The sequence below is a fragment of the Hirundo rustica genome, chromosome 22 (genome assembly GCF_015227805.2).
Source record: "Hirundo rustica isolate bHirRus1 chromosome 22, bHirRus1.pri.v3, whole genome shotgun sequence".
Lineage (NCBI taxonomy): Eukaryota > Metazoa > Chordata > Aves > Passeriformes > Hirundinidae > Hirundo > Hirundo rustica.
Window position 1 is genome coordinate 7,108,717 of NC_053471.1, and position 16,991 is coordinate 7,125,707.

Below are 16,991 nucleotides of genomic sequence, written 5' to 3' on the forward strand. Positions count from 1 at the left end.
AACCCTGACATTTAACCAGGCCCTGTTGTTGTTGCTCTCTGTGAAGAGGAGGAGGTGAAATGAGCGGATTGTATGGACAGATCCAGCTTTCAGACTTCCAGCATGAACTGGTGGAGCTTTGCGAGTGTTACTGCAGAGTTCATGGCTACAGGGTTTTAGATGTTAGTTTGCCTCAGTGCTATAATCAGAAGTAAATAAATAATGGAAGTTAGCGCTAAAGTTGGTTTGCATTCGAAATTCTCTAAAGTTAAGTATTCTCAGAACGAAACTTCAGAGCTTGTCTTGTTTTCCCACACCTGAGTTCCTGAGGGATGGGTTTCTGGCAAGATCTTTTCCAGCACTTACTCCAGCTTGTAACTGGATGACTTTTCTGCTTTCCATTTTGATTTCCATTATAATGAAAATTTCCATTTGGGTAAATCTGTGGGGTCTCCCTTCTCCTCCCCTTCATTTATTTATCTCCTGGTTTTTTGGGTTTTTTTTTTTTTTTTAGCTGATGAAGAAGCCCCAGATTATGGATCTGGCATTCGACAATCTGGGACGGCTAAAATTTCATTTGACAATGAGTACTTTGATAAGGTAAGAATTCATAAAATTGAGTTAGGTATCTTTGGGTGTAGTAGCTTGTACTTCTAAATAAAGAACACATGTTGTAGGGAAGGAAGGGGATGGCAAACCCAGAAAGTGCAGGAGTCTGTTACAAGCCACAAGTCTGGCTATATTTAATTTAATTTCATTATAATTAAATATTTATTTATTTATTTATTTATTTATATCTAATTTTTCAGAGTGATTTTTCTTCAGTTGCAATGACTCGGTCTGGACTCTCACTGGAGGAGTTAAGAATTGTGGAAGGACAAGGACAGAATTCAGAGGTTACCACTCCTCCAGAAGAGATCGGCAGAGTGAATGAGCTGGGTAAGAAGAAATATGTGGTAGTTCTGGAGAACTTCTGGGATATTCATGACCCTTTCAGTCAGTCGTAGAAAAGAGTTCTGAGTGTCCTTCCAGAATATCATGGTTAGGGAGAGGTGTTACTGGTGGGTTGAACGTGAGAGATCCTGGACTTAGTCATTTGAAGAACTGTGCTGAAAAACTTCCCGGGTATTTGGATCTTTTGGTTATCAGCAAATTATTTGGATTTAAAAGGAAAAAAATAATATGATGGGATTGAACTCTCTCCTGAAGAACTATTTTAAGAAAGGAAAGGAGAAAAAAAAATTTTAAAGATTACTTCATGTGGGATTTTTTTTTTTTTCCTCCTTAAGACTTGAAGTCAGCCACTTTGGATGGAAAGATGACTATGGAAGGATTCACTGAGGAAATTGGTGATCACCTGAAGCTGGGCAGTGTGTTCACCTTCCGTGTGACAGTGCTCCAGGCCAGTGGCATCCTGCCTGAATATGCAGATATTTTCTGCCAGTTCAAGTAAGAATTTGTCCTTACTTGCATGGGGCAATTAATGGTTTGGTAGAGAGAGCAAAGAACAGTGGGCAGTGGAACTCTGAGAACTTTTCAGATGGGTGGAGGTGTTGTACAGCAGAGAAAATCACCTTGTTATTTCCTGGAGTTCCTGGTCCCCACTTTCTCTTAAGCAGGTGTTAAGGAATAAAGCCTTGCAGAAAGGAATTAGAAATCAAAGTGGACTCATAAGATACTAGTTTATAGATATCCTAAGGTTTTAAGCTTTTAATGTGAAAAATTCAATACTAGATAGTACATACATCCATTTGAATGAAAGCTGCATGACCCTGGAGGAAATCAACACTTCTCAAGTGAAAGTACCCTTAGGCTTGGGTTCTTAAGGAAGTGAATAAAAGGGAATAATAAAGACATAAAACAAGTACAGGAATTGTGGTCCCACAGGACTGTGGTATTCCCAGCTTTAGGCCGTCACTCAATTGCTTCCAAAATTCTAGCAGAATACACTTACTTCTTTTAGGGTTTTAGGATATCCTTTCAAGGTTGTATTCAGAGCACAGCAGTCTTCATTAAACCATTCTGTGGTGGCTGATTTTTGGTTGATTTTTTTTTTTTTTAAGCTTTTTACATCGACATGATGAAGCTTTCTCAACAGAACCTCTCAAAAACAATGGCCGAGGGACTCCCCTTGGGTTTTACCATGTTCAGAATGTAAGTAAAGCTTTCCATGAGCAGTAACTTCCTCTGTCAGCGCTGGCAGTTGTGTGTGTCCTTCAAGACAAGCAGAATTATTAGGAATAGATAGTACTGGAAGTGATTAGGTGAGCGATGTAATCCTCATCACACAACAAAACACAGAATGATTCTTTGTGGCAAATTTAACTCTTCTTTCACCCCTGCTTCCTGCCATTGAATTCTGTGTTTCCTTAACAGGATGAAAACAGTCTAGAATTCAGGAAATAAAATAAGTGTGTGAATAGTAGTGCTCATGATCTCAGATGAACTGGATATGTCTTAATTTTATGAACTGTGTAATGCTTTGGTTACATGCAGCCTCCTCTTCTCCTACTTGAAATACCTGATATTGAGGATTTAATTTTCTCCTTTATTGGAGGGTAGAGTTAATGCCTAAACCAAAATGAATGCCGTGAGTGACAGTAAGTGATGGGAAAAATACAGACCCCTGAAAGAGATTTCATTTTTTGAAAGTCTCATTTTCTTTCCTCGCTTTTGAAATAGATTGCTGTGGAAGTGACAGAATCGTTTGTGGAGTACATCAAAACAAAGCCTATTGTCTTTGAAGTCTTTGGACATTATCAGCAGCATCCTCTCCACCTGCAAGGACAGGATCTCAACAGGTATTGGTCACCAGCCTGGCATGAAGGCACTTGGGGATCGTGCTCAGGTTATGCAGTTTTTGTACTCCTGGAGCTGTTCACCACAGCCTCACAAGCAGAATTCCTGATGCAGGCAGAAGTGCTGGCAGAGGCCTGTTTACCTAGAGTAGTGACTGATGGAATCATTCTGCCCTCTCAAACATGGAAAACTCTTCTGCCAGTCCACCTTACAAACACCCTGGTGGTTGGAGCACTGCACTGGGAATACTGGCAACTTCAGCAGGTGTGTGAGCTCTGGGAAAACCTCAACAGTGCTCCTAGGATTGGCGAAGTTAGAATAGAAAAAGAGCATAGGTTGGTCTGAGAAGTCTGCTGAGCCCCCTTGTTTTCCTGACAGGGGGTATTTACCTGTCTTCATAGAATCATGAGGATATTTTTAGAGACAATAATGCGTGTGTGTGCATTTGTGTATATTTCTTACATTTAACTGCCTCTGTATTGATAACTCTTTATTTCTCTGTAGCCCTCCACAGCCTTCTCGAAGATTCTTTCCCCCCCCTATGCCACTGTCAAAGCCAGGTGAGAACAGCTCTCTGATTCTGTACATCACAGGTCTGCTACTGCAAATGGAGGTTGTAGTGTATTTCTGAGGTATCCAGGGCATGGGAAGATGTAAATGGAGTCAGTGGTACCCGGGGCATTGAATGTCTTTGCTGGCTCTCTGCCCTCTTTATATGTTCTGTTTTTATTTCTTCTCAACCTCCTCTGCAGGAAGTGCTGCTTGGTTCATTAGGGGGTAGAATTCCATTCCTGAGGTGTTGACCATATTCTATGAGATGAGGCTATGGCTGTTCCCATGCTTGCTGAGCATTTACGGACTGGAAATTTGCTTATTCGTTAATTGCTTCATCTTGATCTCTCACGTTCTTGTGTAGTGAGTCAGTCTTGTTGAAATGATCCTTGGTTTTCTTTGTTTAATTGGAATAATGCATGCTGAACTCTTCTGTGAATTTTTTTTTTCTTTTTTCCATTTCACCTTTAATTTCCTCTTTCTCCCTCTCTCACCTGCATATTTCTACCATCCTTTTTTTTGTGTGTGTTCCATTCCCTCTGCAGACCATGAAAGGAAAATTGAGTTGATTAGGTACCTTATGTCTGGCTATGTAAACGTGCATGTACTGAACACGCTGTCCGAGCATGCCAACGTGCTGGCCTCCTCTGCTGTGGCTGCTTTCCAGGATGGAGCTGACCAGCTGCCCCCTTTTCTCTTTCTGCCTGTTCCCAGTTGTCAGAGTGAGCGGGCTCCTAAACGAGATGGTTAGTAGCCAGACTTGGTCTGTGATAGATGTAGAAGTAGTTCCAAAATGTGCTTCAAAACTCCTTTTTCCTTCATCACGTAGTAGTATTAGGAGTAGAAGCTGCCATGATTGTGCTCATGGAAGGATGATGCTGTGCTTAAATTTAGGTCTCTTTTAGAGAGAACCATAGGGACAGTCTCTGGGCTCCAGTGTGTTGGGAGTCAACAGATTTTTGTGTGTCACTGCGTCTGTTCCCTGAAACTTCCAGGACCTCTTATTCTGCATAGTTTTGTGATACTGGGGTGAGAGATGCATATGGAAACACAGGCAGGTATAGAGGAAACATTCTGCTGTGTTCTGTATAGGTTTCCTTTTCACTCATCTTCCTTTTCTGCCGCTAACGGTACATTCCTAACTTCGTTTATATTCTGTTTCATTTAATGCAAAGTCATGCTGGTTACTAATTATACCAGAGCAAGCCTGTGAGAACGTCTAGAACCAGGCTTTCATGTTTAGTTAAATGTGTCTTTCTGTTGTTTTTCTCTTCTGATGCTTTTGAGTGGCTTCTGCTTAGCAATAAACTCAAGTGACTGTGTGTTTGATGTTCCTCTGGCTGCAGTGAGTTCATGTGCAGCTGCATGACATGGTTGGTTGTAAGAGTTACTACTTGTATGGGAAAGTAAATTTTGAGCCTCAAGCTTGCTACCTCAGGGTGGAACTGTGCTGTGAATATCTGATTCCTGTAAAATCTGAAGCAGCTGCTATTTTACCCAGGAAAGAGCCAGATCTCAAAAGAGAGCACCTCGGCACACCTGTAAGGACCTGTTTTAACTGGGGGCTATTATGTCCTTCCAGTGCCTGGGAAATTGAGTCATGATTGAAGCTGAAGGATACAGAGGTGTAAAGATGGGAGAATCTAAAGAACACCTGAGCAACGGAGGATTGGGTCTTGAGAGGCAGAAGGGAGAATAATTATTTGGCGTAATAAGAGCAGTGAGGTTAGTACATAAAAGGAGAAAAAATGGAAAATCAGAGTTATAAAAATCCCAGTCAGAGTGTACAGGCACGAAGCTTTTAAAATGTTCCCATTTACAAAAATGTAATGAGCGAACAGGTAAGAGAAGGCATGTAATGGTAACTAAAAGGTGTGATGTGTGAGGGAGTATTAGGTTATTTCTAGAATTTAAGCTGTCTTTTTTTTTTTTTAACATGGTTTATGCCTACATTTCATTCCTACGTGAAAGGAATTAGAGGGGATCTGCCTGGTAATACTCACTAATGCCAAGAGATAAGGAGCCCAGAAAAACACTTTGGCAGGATTAGGGCTCTGGAATAAGTCTGATTCTGCCTTTTTACATGTACAAAATCTTAACCAAGTGGTGCAGGAGTCTGGCAATTTGTAACACAAAGACGTGAAGTTTTAAGTTCTGCTCTTTTCCTCTTGTGTGAGGAAGGTGAAATGTACTTTATGGGTGAGTAATGCTGCAGATGAACAGACCTCAGCAATTCTAAATCACAAACTGTTAAGCCATAAAGCAGCTGATGCACATTTGAGAAAATTTCTCTGTGGATTTAGAGGGACTGTGTATTTTCCAGGCTCTTTGGATGCACTTATTTAACTTCAAAACTTTTATCTGTTTGGATAATGAATAAATACGGAATATTTATTCATTTGGATAATGAATAAGTATGGAATAAAAATTGAAGTTTTTAACTTCCATTATTTCACTTCAAAACTTTTATCTGTTCTAGTAACCTCATTCTAAAAAACAACACTTAGAGAAATAATGATTGCTGTAAGCAACATCATTTTCATGGTAAAAGCTGTGCTCTGCTATGTACATAGAATATGCAGGACCTCTGAAATGGCACGTTCCTGTGAGCCCTGAGTAAGCTTTACTTGTTCAGTCTTTGTAAACCACTCTTCTTCTTTCTTTCTTTCTTTTCTTTCTTTCAAGTGCCAGCTACAAAGCTGAATACTGTGAGCAAGCCCAGCTTGGGCCAGAGTGTGAGCAAATACGACCTCCTTGTGTGGTTTGAGATCAGTGAACTGGAGCCAACCGGGGAGTAAGTCCTATATTAATATTGTGTGTTTCAAGAACAGTGGTTTATGAGATTCTGGGGTTTTTGCCCTTTGTTCTGTTCAGACCAGGCTGATGTTTAGCAGTCACCGTGGTGGGGACCTGGCTGGTTTGCAGTGATGGGGTGTCCAATCTGCTGGCAGTAGTTGTCGCCATTGGAAAGGACCAAAGTGATAGAATTACTTTCTTCCACACTTGGTGGAGTCTTTCCATGGTCAAATTCCAGGCGCAGGTGCTGGGAAAATTTCCCCTTGTGTAGGCCATGAGTTTGGATTCTGTGGGACACTGGAGACTTTACACTCCAGTCACACAGCAGACTGTTCAGTGTTATCTCTGCTACACAGAAGGTTTTCCCCTGACAAGTCTTCAGGGGTTATATTGAGAAGTGGGTTCCACAGTTTGCCATTAGTACTGGGAGTACAGCGGACGATACTTCCACCTTCCACTGATCCTGTAATGCCAGCAGGAGCCTGTCTGGGGAGTAGGTAGAAAGACACACTCTTGTGTCTTCAGCTGCTACAAGGAGAGGAAACAGTTGGCAGCAGGAGCTGCTGTGCTGGTGCCTTTCCTGCCTGCTGACGCCCTGTCTCACACAGGTACATCCCTGCTATTGTGGATCACACTGGGGGCCTGCCCTGCCAGGGAACCTTTCTGCTGCACCAGGTACTGCTGAGAGCTGGGGAACACCAAGTGTTACCTCTGCAGGGAGGGAGGGGATGCTGCTGCCTGGGGTTTGCATCTCCTTTCCCACACAGCTGTGCAGTGACACTCAGGATCTCCCAGTCTGTGCTTGGGCTGTTGGCTTTGGGCTGGGAGGAGATTGCTTGGTCCCCAGGGTATTGCTGGCCCTGTTGCTCATCAGTGGGCATCCCACTGGTGAAAGGTGAAAGCCTTTTAAAAAGCAGGAACCTTTGGGACCAGATTTGTGCCTTCTCCAGCATCTCTTAGAACACAGAAGGGTCATGTGGACTCAACTTCCATTTGCTCTTTCTCACTGCTTGTGGTTATGACACATAATCTATGAAGTGACCGTATCTCAATGCATCTTAAATGCCTCTTATAATCCTTATTAACGTTTTGTCTCTAGCTAGATTATAAAGATAATCCTAGTTAAATATGGTTTATAGGTTTAAAGTCATATTTTTCCTGCTCTGTCTTTGTGGAGTGAGGAGCGGGAAGCATTTAATTTCTTTTATATATGAGAATATAACACCCCCTTGAAGTGAATTTTTAGGACCCTGAAACAAAGAGGTGCTTGTTCAGTTACAGACTGGTTTAAATGATAGTATTTACTTGACTTTAGCGGTGTAAGTGCAAAATAGACGTTGTATGCGTGTGTGTGTGTGAACACTTCAGCAGTGTTTTGTTTCCGAACTCCACCAGGGAATCCAACGGAGAATCACAGTCACCATTATCCATGAGAAGGGCAGTGAGCTGCACTGGAAAGATGTGCGAGAGCTGGTGGTTGGTGAGTAAATGGTTTTGCGCCTTGCTCTGTAAGGAAGAAAAACTATTACTGGTAATTTCTCTTTGTATCAGATTCTGTCATTTTTGTGAGCACTGCCTGTAAGAGAAAGATGTTGAAAAAGATCCAGAGGAAAAATTTAAGTTTTGCAACTTCCACTTACAGCTGCATGTCAATCATGTAGTCCACAATTATATTAGGGAAAACAAATTCCTTTTGTGTTGTAGTTTGAAATTTAATTGATTCCTCCTCCTCCTCTTTTTAGGGCGTATAAGAAATAAAGCAGAGGTAGATGAAAGTGCTGTGGATGCCATTCTGTCCTTGAATATTATCTCTGCAAAATACCTGAAGTCCTCTCACAGCTCCAACAGGTAAGTGAATGAAGTGAACACTCTAGCAGGAATCTGGAATCTGTTTGACCTTTGATGTATTGGCAGGATACATCAGCTGATTATTAAATGTAGAATGCCATGGGCACAGAACACACAGTGGAGAAGGAACATCACTGTAAATTCTTGCTAATGCTGAAATCTGTTGATCCATGTGAAGGATTTGCTGACGATGCATCTGAATTACTTTCCATGTCTACGGACCATAAAGGGCAGATGGAAAGGAACAGCTTAAAGGGGCCTCAGGATTTATCCCAAAACTTTTAAACTGACATCAGGGTTTGGTGCTAGAATACAGCACTGAAATACAGGGACAGTTTTGGAGGGACGTGTATAGATGTGTACATACTATTTCTGGAGAGGGCATGTGACAATTCAGGCCAGAGCCATGCTTTGTAAATTCAATTTCATAATTTGTGGATTTATACAGATGTATGACAAGTTGAGTCCGGTTCCATGTCCCTGCATGGCAGCAGCAGGGCCCCAGGCTCTGTGTAAAGGTGTAAAGCTCAGACTGCACATTGTTCTGCTTCAGTGTCTGCAGCCAAGTGCAGTGAGGCAGAGGGGGCAAGGGGCACAGCCTCTCCCTGCTCTGACAGCAGAGTCCCTCAGCTGCTCCCTGGCTCTGTTCAGCTGGTGCAAGGCAGGAATATCCCTGGAATAGGGCTCTGAGTGGCTGTTTCCTGAGGGGAGGAAGGTTTGAGTCCATCTGTGCTGCACCTGCTGAACACTGGAGGTGGGATCCTTCCAAGCTCTGGAATTCTTCCTTCTATGTTAGAGGCCTGGGCTTTGAAATACCTGTGGCATTAAAGTGGATTTGGGATGCTGCTCCTGCCTACAGGATGCCTCTCTGCCTGGTGTCTGTAAAGGCAGGCAGGGACAGGGGGGTTGGCAGTTATATCTTCCACTGAGAAGTGGTTATTTTAGTGTGTTTGAATTAATGGATGAATGTAACTAGAAAATAGGGAGAGTGTTGCTGGTTTCCTGTCTGATACTGTTGGATTTGCAGTTGGAAAGCCCTGTGCTTTCTGTTCTGTTTCAATAAGTTCTTCTGTGTCTCTAGTTTTCGATAAGGTGAAGGATGAGTGTGATGAAGGTATTGGCCATCTCATCCCAAAATGCCAAGGTTTAAGTTGTGGGATGAGTGCAGGGCAGCATGGTGAAATGGGATTGAGGCCCTGGTAAGGGATATGTCTAGTGTTTGCTCATTGTCTGCAGAGTTGTTTGCTGCTTTCTGTGGGTTTTTTTTTCACTTTATTTTGTTTTTTAAGTCCACTTGTTCTGTTCCTCTCAGCTCTTGCTTTTCTGTTCTGCTTTTGGCTGCACTAACTGAAGCTCTTTCTGTGTTTTCACAGGCTCTTTCTTGATAAGGATATGCCTAGGTATTTTCTGTTTTGCTTCCTTTGTACATAAGGATTCTTGAAAATAGAATGCTTTATGTCCTTTGTATTGCTGCCGCTTCCCTTAGCTTTTACTGAATTCTGTTAGCATACCTCTTAGCTCTTCCAGAAGTCTTCCTCCTCCTCCTCCTCCTCCTCCTCCGCCTCCTCCTCCCCCCTCCTCCTCCTCCTCCTCCTCTTCCTCTTCCTCTGTGTCAGAGGGTTTTTGAGGTACAGGTCACTGGGGGACTTCTGAAGATGAACTTTCCTTCACATGTGAGAGCAGGAGAATTTCCTTTGTGCAGTCTTTCTGATTCTCTTGATGTACCATCAAATATAGACCCTTTTTGTAGTCCTTGCTATTTTCTTCCCTTGTTCTGTATCAAAGAACTAAATTTGGAATTTCTCTCTGTCTCTGACTCTGTAATGCTGCTTGTTTGAAGGACCATGCCAAGGACTGAATTATGAGGTTACTTGAATTGCTCTGATCAAATAGCAGTGGCTGCCATGTGCCTGCCATTCAGCCTCTGTTCTGGGGCTGGGTTTGCATCTGGAGTTAACCATGTGGTTGCCACTCCTCAGTTTACCAGCTGGCAGAGGAGCCAGACATGCAGTAGCTGCCCAGGCTGGGTTCCTGTTCCACCTTCCCGGTGGGATCACAGGCCGCCTGCACAGTCTGGGGCACTCTGCCCTCTGTGCTCTGCCGCTGGACAAGAGAAGACAGAGTCTTCAGTGCTCCCAATTCATCACCTTTCACTAATGAGTCAGAATCAGTTTTAACTACACCTTCAACCTGTCACTCCTCTATTCTGTGCTTTGTGTGTCCTGTGCTCCCTTCTCTGTGTGCCGCTGGCTGTGCTGAAAGGAGTTTGCTCATTTCTGGGTTTTGTCTCCCTCTGTAACTGTTGTAGCAAGTTCTGGTTTGGACAGGCAAAGCTGGGTATATTTACCTTCCTGGCCAGAAAAGATCCACTAAAATACCTGTCTCAACGCTGTGCTTGACTTCATCTTGATGTTTGTCCAAACATCATCTTACTCAAGAGGGTGGTAGTATTTCTGCACTGAGGAGCATTTACACCTGTATTCTCTCTCCAGGAGGAGAAATCTTGTTTGGCAAATGGTGCAGAGCTGATGCCAGGGCTACATACAGTGTTTTTTTTCATCTGTAAGCAGACAGGTTTTACTACTTTCTCTTCCACCCTGAGAGTAGATCTGGAATTTGCTAGAAGATTAAAAAAATTCTTGCTGTTATAGCTAAGTCATGATGAAAGTTTAAAGTGTAAGGACTCAATACAGATTTGTAAAGGCCTAGAGGACAACTGTGGTCTTTGCCTAATCTAACTCAAGTGAGGATTATTACTTTACAGTGCTTCACAGTGTTTTTAAAGCTACCAATTACTTGGCCTTTAGATTATGTCTCTCTGTATTTTTAATAGACACAACATATTCAGAAGTAGTTTCATAAATATGGTTCTTTAAATGCAAAAAGTATCTGGCAGTGTTCCCACTTGACTGCACCGCATGGTGCCTTTATGTATTAGCTTGGAGTTGTGTAACTGGTATCAGAGAAAGGGGATTCTTGGAAGCTCTATTTGAGACCAAACTCTTTGTTTCTGACATGTCTGCTTTTATTCTGTTTTGTGGGTTTTTTTTGTTTTGCTTTGTATTTTGTTATTTCTTCTACCCCCACCCTGCTGCTTGTCCTTTGTCTTCAGTTTCATCTTCTATTTTTCCATGTTGGGAATTAGTACAGAAACTCTTTAGAGTATAACTTACTTAAAAAATAATATACATGAAGCACTTTCTTGCTTTTAGTACCACATCGTTTGGACTGAAAATGGGATAAAAAATAGCAAGAGGATTTGGGAGGGGAATTATATAGAGGTGATGAAGAATGAACCCTTCTTGTTTTGTTACCGGTGTGGAAAGGTATGCTGAGTTCCTGAACAGGGGCGTAGGTCTTCTTTCCAAAGGGACCTTCCTGAAGTCAGTCGCTGCCTGTAAGAAAGGAGAAAGCTCATTTCCCCAAGCCCCTGCTAAAGAGGGGAGAGTGTAATGATGCCTTTAGGTGTGGTGATGTAGCTGTGCTGTGTGTGATGCTGTCTCTCACTTTTTACTTGAACCTTCTGGATTGCTGGGGTAGACCTGTGAGAGCTTCCAGCTCCTCCTTCCTTGTCCCAGACTGAAGAAATCTCTTACAGAAGTCCTAAAATATGGTGTAGAATAGGTGTTGCTTATAAAAAAGAATCTTCCCACGCACTTTTAAGATCCAGATGGGCTGATTTGCACCTGAAGCAGTAGAAATTAATTTTCTCTGTTGAGAAACAATTGTTTAGTGCTGACTTTCCTGTAGTGCTATGACAGCTTTTGTTTTCTGCATTCCCTCTTTTCTCTTTTAGTAAGTCTTCTCCATAACAGGCAGTGGTCTTTACGCCACACTGTTTGAGGTAGAAGTAAATGATTTTGGAAAAAAAGAGAAGGTTTTTGCTTCAAGTATTTGTTATCCATGCCACTGGAGGATGATGTTAGGGAGGAGACGCTTTACACAGAGTGATGAGAAGGCTGCAGAGGAGCTCTGACTATTTTCCTTTTATTGTACTTTTTCCCAGGACTTTCTACCGGTTCGAGGCGGTTTGGGATAGTTCCTTGCACAACTCCCTCCTCCTCAATCGAGTGACACCGTATGGAGAGAAGATCTACATGACCCTTTCTGCCTACCTGGAGGTGAGACACCCGTGCCTTCCTGCTGGCTGTCAACTGTTGGAGACAGGACACAGGGTGTACCCGGGAGAAATAGATTCAAAAGTGATTTGAATCCTGAGGCTGGTAATCAATTTCTGAGAACAGGGTGGAAAAAATGTACTCACAGTTAACATCTTCATGACGGTATTACTGCCTTACAGCACAAGAGATACTGATGGTCTTAACTTTCTGTGCCTTGTTTTATCTGCCTTTGTATCTGAAAACCCACTGGAATCAGTGAACGTTGCTGTGTAGTACTGGTGCTACAAACAGTGGCTTAGCTCTTGGCTTTGTGTGGCAAGGCGCTGTTGTTTTGTGTGGTGAAATCATGAGATGCATCAAGAAATTTCACAGTTCTCTTTCACAGATACACATATGAAAACCCTTCACCAAAGACACAAACAGAAACAAATTTCAAAAGCTATCCCACTAAGGGCAGCAGTGTAACTTGGCACAGTTGGCTGCAGCCATTCATTCATTGCTGGTGTTCCTCTTAGCTTGACCACTGCATCCAGCCTGCTGTGATCACAAAGGATGTTTGTATGGTGTTTTACTCCCGAGATGCCAAGATCTCCCCACCGCGGTCCCTGCGCAACCTCTTTGGCAGCAGCTACTCCAAATCCCCAGACTCGTGAGTGCAGTTACGATTATGGTATTGATGGTTTTTTGTCAGTATTTGTGTTTTCTCTCAGGGGATTTAGTTGAGTTTTCTTACTTTTTTTCCTTGAAACTCTACCTACTCATAGGTTCTTTAGTCTGGTTCTGAACGTTCATTCTTGCATTAATTTCAGTGAAACTCTGATGGCTTCTCTCTTTACTGACCTCTTTTCCAGACTGACAGAGTTGGAAAGAGGGATCCATTTTTCAAGCTTGCACATAGATGACCTTGGTCCAGACCTGGAATTTACTGCAGCCTGTGCTCTCCAAGTCCAGCGCAGGGTGGGGGGGGAACATGGGGGAAATGCCTTTTTGGGAGATCTTGCAGTCTGTTCTGGCTGTTTAGCACAAGAGTCGAATTGAGATCTAGTTCTAACTAACAACTATACTTAAAATTCTGCTTTGGGAACCACTGAGCTAAAGCACTTTATTTCTGAAGATAATAAATAGTGTGGGTTTGCTTCTTCTGCTTTCCTCTGAACAGCAATCGAGTAACTGGCATCTACGAACTGAGTTTATGCAAAATGGCAGACACAGGAAGTCCAGGTAAGCAGTGACTGAGTATTGCAGTGATAAATAGGAAATACTGCAGAAAATTTCTCAGGTAGAATGGAGTAAACATTTCTGTCCTGATCAGAAGCAGTTCCTGTGTTTCACAGGAGCAATGGAATGTTGCTGTTCCATAAAATACTCAGGTTTTTACTTCAGACTCAGCTCTGTGTTTACCGTTGGTGAACAAGGATTCACTGGAAACTTGATGTTTTCTGGCATGGGTAACTCAGGACACTGAGCACGTGTATGTGAGTCTTAGGGGCATAATCCACAGCTCATAACTAACAGCTGAGACTGGGGTTTGCAACAATAGAGCTTTTTCTTGTCTTTTGAAGATGTTGCTGATTTCTGATGCCAACTTCACCACTTGAAGGGAATGTAGTTCATGGTGTATCTGTGTATTTTTATTCTAAGTATAGAAACTGAAGTCCTTGTGTTTAATTAGACTGAACAGGAGTTTGCATTATATCTTGGTCAATAAAAAATATCTGAAAGAAGTAAGAAAGCTGGACTAAATCAAGTATCTTTGGTTGTGTATTTGCAGGTAATGAAATCCTTGTGTTGTGTATTTCCAGGCAAACAGCAGAAGTGCTGGTTCTTTGCAAATTGCTGGTTGTTTCTTAGTGATACCCCTCTGGCTATGGTTTTAACACATCTCGTGTTGTTTTTTACTGCTCAGGAATGCAGAGGAGGAGGAGGAAAGTCCTGGATACTTCTGTGGCCTATGTGAGGGGCGAAGAAAACCTAGCAGGTTGGAGGCCCAGGGGTGACAGCCTCATTCTAGAGCATCAGTGGGAACTGGAGAAACTGGAGCTTCTGCATGAGGTGAGTAAAGAGATCAAAGTCAAGATTTAAATAAATTCTCCTGTAAACTCCCTTCCCTGGGGAAAGTTACTGCTGTGAATAGTAAAGGATTCCTAACAATTCAGCGTCTGTAAAATTGGCACCTTCCTGGAGCAGACAATACAGATTTCTTTCCTTACTAGGTGGAAAAAACCCGACATTTTCTTCTGCTTCGTGAGAAGCTTGGTGACAGCGTCCCCAAGTCCCTGAGTGACTCGTTGTCTCCCAGCCTGAGCAGTGGAACCCTCAGCACCTCCACCAGCATTTCCTCTCAGATTTCCACCACCACCTTCGAGAGTGCGGTGACGCCCAGCGAGAGCAGCGGCTACGACTCCGCGGACATCGAGAGCCTGGTGGACCGGGAGAAAGAGCTGGCCACCAAGGTATGGCACGGGGCAGCCATCCTGCTGCCAGCTGGGGTGCCAGAGGGGATCACAGGTCAATGATGAGCGTCTCAGGTAGCTTGGTGAATATGCAGTATTGGGAGAGTTTCGTTTTAACATCTGGGTTACGGAAATAAGCCACTCTCACCGGCAGTGCTGCTGGGGAGGTTTGGACTGTGTCTGAATCTCACTCCCCTCCAGTAGTGGTTCTATAAACACTTCCTAATTTTATCAAGTGAGATGATTATTCCCCTCTTCTGTGATTTTTCACTGCAGTTTAGAATGTGTTTTTTCTTTCATGAGCTGCCAAGTTTGTCTTGGCAAATCACCTCTTCTATTCAAATTTCTCTGAAAATTTAAATATAAAATTCTTCTGTGTGTCTCATTTGTTTCCCCTCCCTCCCCCTTTAGTGTCTGCAGCTTCTTACTCATACCTTCAATCGGGAATTCAACCAGGTGTACAACAGCATCAGCGATTGTAAGGTAAATATTTAATGTAATATTTCATTGTAATACACTCGATTTGTAGTACAATAGCAGCATGTTTGTAGGTCATGGAATCTGTTGATACTATGAAAAGATACACCACTTTATAGTAATTTTTAATTTTCAGTCCATTGGAAGCATTTGGCTATTCAGCATCAAGGTTCCAAAGGCTATGTCAGGAATTGGAAATGATGTGGACTTGGACTGTAGTACAGTTCCCAGTTTATTAGCAGACTCTTACTGTCTTTCCCTACATACACTTTCCTTATGTGAAAGGATAAATTGACTCTTAAAAATTCTATTTGTAGGCAAAGGGAATATCAAGTTTCAAACTGGATGATGTTGTATCCACTGAGGAAGTCAGAGTGTGAATAATCAGAAGTGTAGGACACTGATAATAACAAGCTGTGTCTGAATAAGTGCTGCTGTATTTATGCCCCCAGATGAGTTGTGTGGTTTGTGTGAAAATTTGCCTAATGAGTATGAGAATTGCTGATGAAAAAGCCTTTCTGTTACCTGAGCCTTCCCTGCTGAAAAACATTTTCAGCCAGCAGAGAACATCAGCTACAATCTGTGCTGCTTTCCCTGTGTTTGTGCTTGCAGCTCTCAGATATTTCTCCAATTGGACGGGACCCGTCCGTGTCCAGTTTCAGCAGTGCAACCCTCACCCCTTCATCCACCTGCCCTTCTCTCGTGGATTCCAGGTGCAATTCAGTTGATCAGAAGTAAGTGTAATGTATTAAAAGGAAAACATCACTTTTCAGTTCTTCACAGATCTCTCTGCTCTTTTCTGTTTTTTTTCCTCTTCTCTTCCTTTTCCCTGCTTTCAGATATTTCTCTGTACAGCCCCCTTGCCTTACTTCTCCAGTCATTCTGCGCAATTCTTTTTCCCCATTTTGTTCTCTTGAAGTATTTATTTTTCCCCTTTGTGTTGGGGGAACAGTCAAATGCTTGTCATTCCAGTTGCCAAGTGCATCTACAGTGTGCAGAGTCCACACATTTTTTCAGAAGTCTGTTGGAAAGGTCTAGTAATAATGACCCAGAATAAACCAGTTTGGCCATTAATCTCTGTTTATCTTTCTCAGCTGTATCTATACAAGATATTTTTGATGGAACTGGGAGTAACTATGTAGTGAAAGATGTAATTTGTACCTTCTCAGTTCACCATCCCTGAAGGAGGAGTGCTGAGGAAGCAGAACATTTTATATCAGACAGTAGTAGGAAGTGTGTCTGTGCTGTGACTACATTTAGCAGGAGAAACAAGGTAGAAGTAGTGGGGAAGCAACTTACTAGCTGTTATTGTAAGTTTCATTCCACAGACATCAAGGGAAAATGCTATTTAATATTGTACAAAAGGATCCCAACATCATACAATAAATCTGGGCTAGAGGATGGAACTTCAAGCTGGCCTGTAGATGCAGCTTAAATTCTATTGTCACATTCAGTTGCTTTGTTGTGATTTACTTTTTTTTTTCTACTTTTTTTAAAGGACACCAGAAGCAAATTCTCGTGCCTCCAGTCCCTGTCATGAGGTGGAACAGTTCCAGATAATTCCTGCAGTAGAAACTTCCTACCTTGCCAGAGCTGGAAAGAACGAGTTCCTAAACCTTGTTCCTGATATTGAGGAAATCAGACCAGGGTAAGTTTTTTATTGTTATGTGATCGTGGCTTCCCGAGAACCATCCCAGGGACTTTCTGAGATTCGTAGGTTTTGTGCCCCATTCGAAGAAGGAAAATTAACAGGTGATAGCAGAGCTGCAGAGTCCTCTGCAATGGATTAGGGAAGGTTGTGTTGATACTTACCTTTGCAGCATTTGTTCCCTGCATCTACTTAATGAACAGGACTTCCAGCGACTCAAATAGGATGTTTGTTATCATCAAACCATGGCTGAAGTTCGCTGAAGCAGAGATCTCTGGGGTCCTTCTTTCTGTCAGACTTTTTGCATAGGTGTTGAAA

General features: G+C 42.5%; 1 protein-coding gene across 9 annotated transcripts in view; it reads left to right on the plus strand.

Moving 5' to 3' along the window:
* KIF1B (kinesin family member 1B) overlaps positions 1-16,991 on the plus strand; it is a 79,738-nt gene that overhangs the window by 56,298 nt on the left and 6,449 nt on the right. For all 9 annotated transcript variants that reach the window (XM_040084557.2, XM_040084561.2, XM_040084552.1 and 6 more), the window contains 18 exons: positions 494-579; positions 789-918; positions 1,269-1,428; positions 2,043-2,133; positions 2,662-2,780; positions 3,283-3,338; positions 6,016-6,124; positions 6,735-6,801; positions 7,522-7,606; positions 7,869-7,974; positions 11,981-12,095; positions 12,611-12,744; positions 13,255-13,316; positions 14,002-14,147; positions 14,309-14,548; positions 14,960-15,031; positions 15,638-15,759; positions 16,524-16,673. In XM_040084557.2, the coding sequence (XP_039940491.1) occupies positions 494-579; positions 789-918; positions 1,269-1,428; positions 2,043-2,133; positions 2,662-2,780; positions 3,283-3,338; positions 6,016-6,124; positions 6,735-6,801; positions 7,522-7,606; positions 7,869-7,974; positions 11,981-12,095; positions 12,611-12,744; positions 13,255-13,316; positions 14,002-14,147; positions 14,309-14,548; positions 14,960-15,031; positions 15,638-15,759; positions 16,524-16,673 (2,050 nt within the window). The remainder of the gene's footprint in view (positions 1-493; positions 580-788; positions 919-1,268; positions 1,429-2,042; positions 2,134-2,661; positions 2,781-3,282; positions 3,339-6,015; positions 6,125-6,734; positions 6,802-7,521; positions 7,607-7,868; positions 7,975-11,980; positions 12,096-12,610; positions 12,745-13,254; positions 13,317-14,001; positions 14,148-14,308; positions 14,549-14,959; positions 15,032-15,637; positions 15,760-16,523; positions 16,674-16,991) is intronic.